Raw genomic sequence first — 2,459 nt, forward strand, 5'->3', positions numbered from 1 at the left:
CTGACATGGGTACTGGGAACCAAACTCGGGTCCTCTGGAAGATCAGCACACACTTAGCCACCGATGTCTCTCCGGCCCTGGCAGGGACTAGTCAGGGAGCCTGGGGAGGAAACTGCAGCATCTTAGCCTGTGGTTTAAAGGGAGCACTCTTTAACAGAAACAAGGAATTCAGTTTGAAAAGCTAATGTTTCCCCAACAGTGCTAAAGAGTTGAGTTGCAAAGAGTGGGTTTGAGGTGAGGGTTGAGAGGAAATGTGCAGCAGCCGTGGTCCTGACTGAGGGGCACAGTGGCAGCGGAGGCCAGCAGAACTGGTGAGTCAAGGCAACACAATAAGAATCGGAGATGAAATCTCAAAGAATGTTCCAAGTTTGGACAGCGCAGAGTCAGATAGGACAAGCCCTGGGGGAGAAGTAAAGATAGAGCGGCCGAGTGGGAAGGAGAGTTTTCCTGGCTTTGGTGCTGAGCTGGCCTGTCAGCACGGCCAGGTGAGTGGGTGATGATGATAGCAAGACTCTTGGATTAAGCAATTAGCAGCTGACCCACAGAAGCTCAAACTGGTAGCACTTGTTTTTGGGGATCATAGGCTTTCACCGACTTGGACACAGAGTTTTAATTATTCTGTTGAAATGGCAGCAAAAGGTCAGCTTGTCCCTCTACCACCAGACACAAAAATGTCACTAATTCCTATGACGTGGAATTAGTAAAAATGAACGAACATTGGAAATTTATAATCACATTTCCAGAAGAAAATGTCTCCATGGGCCCTTCAAAATGAGCTGCATTAGAGGCGGAAGTACTAGAGGCTCAGGGGCGAGCAAAATGGAGAAACTGGAGCCAAGATTGCTGCAAAGATGTTGACATAGGGGTCCTAAGCAAAGTGATTTTTCTTTTGTTTTTTTGAGACAGGATCTCATGCAGCCTAGGCTGGCCTCGAACTCTTGATCCTTCTGCTTCTCAAGTGTTGGCATTAAAGGTGTACACCACTACACACAAGTACAAATTGATTTTAATGAAATAAACTTGAACTCTTACAAGTAGAACTATGGGCATAATTGTGGGTAGAGTGCCTGCCTAGTGTGCACAAAACCCAGGATTCAGCCCTCAGCACACATCTCTTTTTTTTTTTTTTAAGCCTATTTACAAATAGGCAAAAGGCATAGGTCACTAGAACGGTAGCCAGTAGGTACTCACAGCTAAAGTCTTCAGGTGCAACACCAGATGTCAGGACGTTGGGGTAGTAATCTGGATTTTATCCTCCTGTCTATTTCTCCCTCCTGCTCAATGAAGTACCTTTGCTAGCCAAGAACAGTAGAAGCTGGGAGGTGTGGGAATCTGGCATCGCTACCCCTCTGCCGAGCACAGACTGATGTGGGGATTAGACATTTTACAGTCTTTCTCTCTTCCTAGTTTCCGTTCTGTGATGGGGCTCACATAAAACATAACGAAGAGACTGGAGACAACGTGGGACCTCTGATCATCAAGAAAAAAGAAACTTAATGGACAGTTTCAGTGCTGCACTCCAGAGTGTTGTGATGTCACCTGATCATTTAATTAGAATGAATGAATGAGACACTCACTCTGTCTGATTGGCCTCCCTGGGTTCTAGATGTGGTTGGTACCTCGCGAATCGCAGCTTTCACATTCATGGCATTAGCCTTGCTATTGGAATATCGTGGTGCACATTTGTTGAAAGAAGAAGGAGATAAAAAAAGAAAGGCTAAACCAACCTCATGATATATGGGTTATTTTGGTCTTGTAAGGATCGTTCCTTTAAAATAATGGTCTTAGAATATAGTTGTATCTTGAGGTTAACGTATTAAATTATTCTCAAAATCATGTACATTGTAAGTTTAAAGGAAAATCACCTTTTCTTATTTCTTAGTTACCTTGGAAATTAATAGAGTGTGATGCAGTTGCATTGATTTCTTACAGCATAGGAGAAACCTGCCATGACCTTGACTGTCTTGTGGCCAAGGTGATGACATGGATTCACCTTGTGTGTTCTAATGTTTTCAGTCAGAATTAACTGAATGTTCTTCTCCTTAAAGTCGCCCAGGTCAACAATAAAGGGGCAACAACTTCCTTGTGTTCATCGCTGTGGATATTTGATTGATCCACCAATAGCAGAAATCTAGACTACAGTGATGTCGGCCAAGTAGTCACAAAGAATGTTGGGGCAATGGCTCTCTGGATAAAGTGCTCATATAAAAGCTAGACAGGCATGGTGGCTTGCCTGTAATCCCAACGCTTGGAAGGCAGAAGTAAGGATTACCAGAAAAAGACTAGCCAGAATCAAGGAGGTCTGCGTTCAACAAGAGACCCTGTCTCAATAAATACAGGAGCTCTATCAAGGAAGACACTGGTATCAACCTCAGGCCTCCATTTGAACACACACGTGCACCACACAATGTGAATGTGATTGATTATACACATGTACGTCACATATCCTTATAGCAAAA

General features: G+C 43.9%; 1 protein-coding gene across 5 annotated transcripts in view; it reads left to right on the forward strand.

Moving 5' to 3' along the window:
• Cisd1 (CDGSH iron sulfur domain 1) overlaps window positions 1-1,836 on the forward strand; it is a 13,179-nt gene extending 11,343 nt beyond the window's left edge. For all 5 annotated transcript variants that reach the window (XM_059281993.1, XM_059281996.1, XM_059281995.1 and 2 more), the window contains one exon: window positions 1,408-1,836. In XM_059281993.1, the coding sequence (XP_059137976.1) occupies window positions 1,408-1,497 (90 nt within the window). In that variant the 3' untranslated portion in view covers window positions 1,498-1,836. The remainder of the gene's footprint in view (window positions 1-1,407) is intronic.
• Window positions 1,837-2,459: the final 623 nt, after the last annotated feature.

The sequence above is a fragment of the Peromyscus eremicus genome, chromosome 16_21 (assembly GCF_949786415.1).
Source record: "Peromyscus eremicus chromosome 16_21, PerEre_H2_v1, whole genome shotgun sequence".
NCBI lineage: Eukaryota > Metazoa > Chordata > Mammalia > Rodentia > Cricetidae > Peromyscus > Peromyscus eremicus.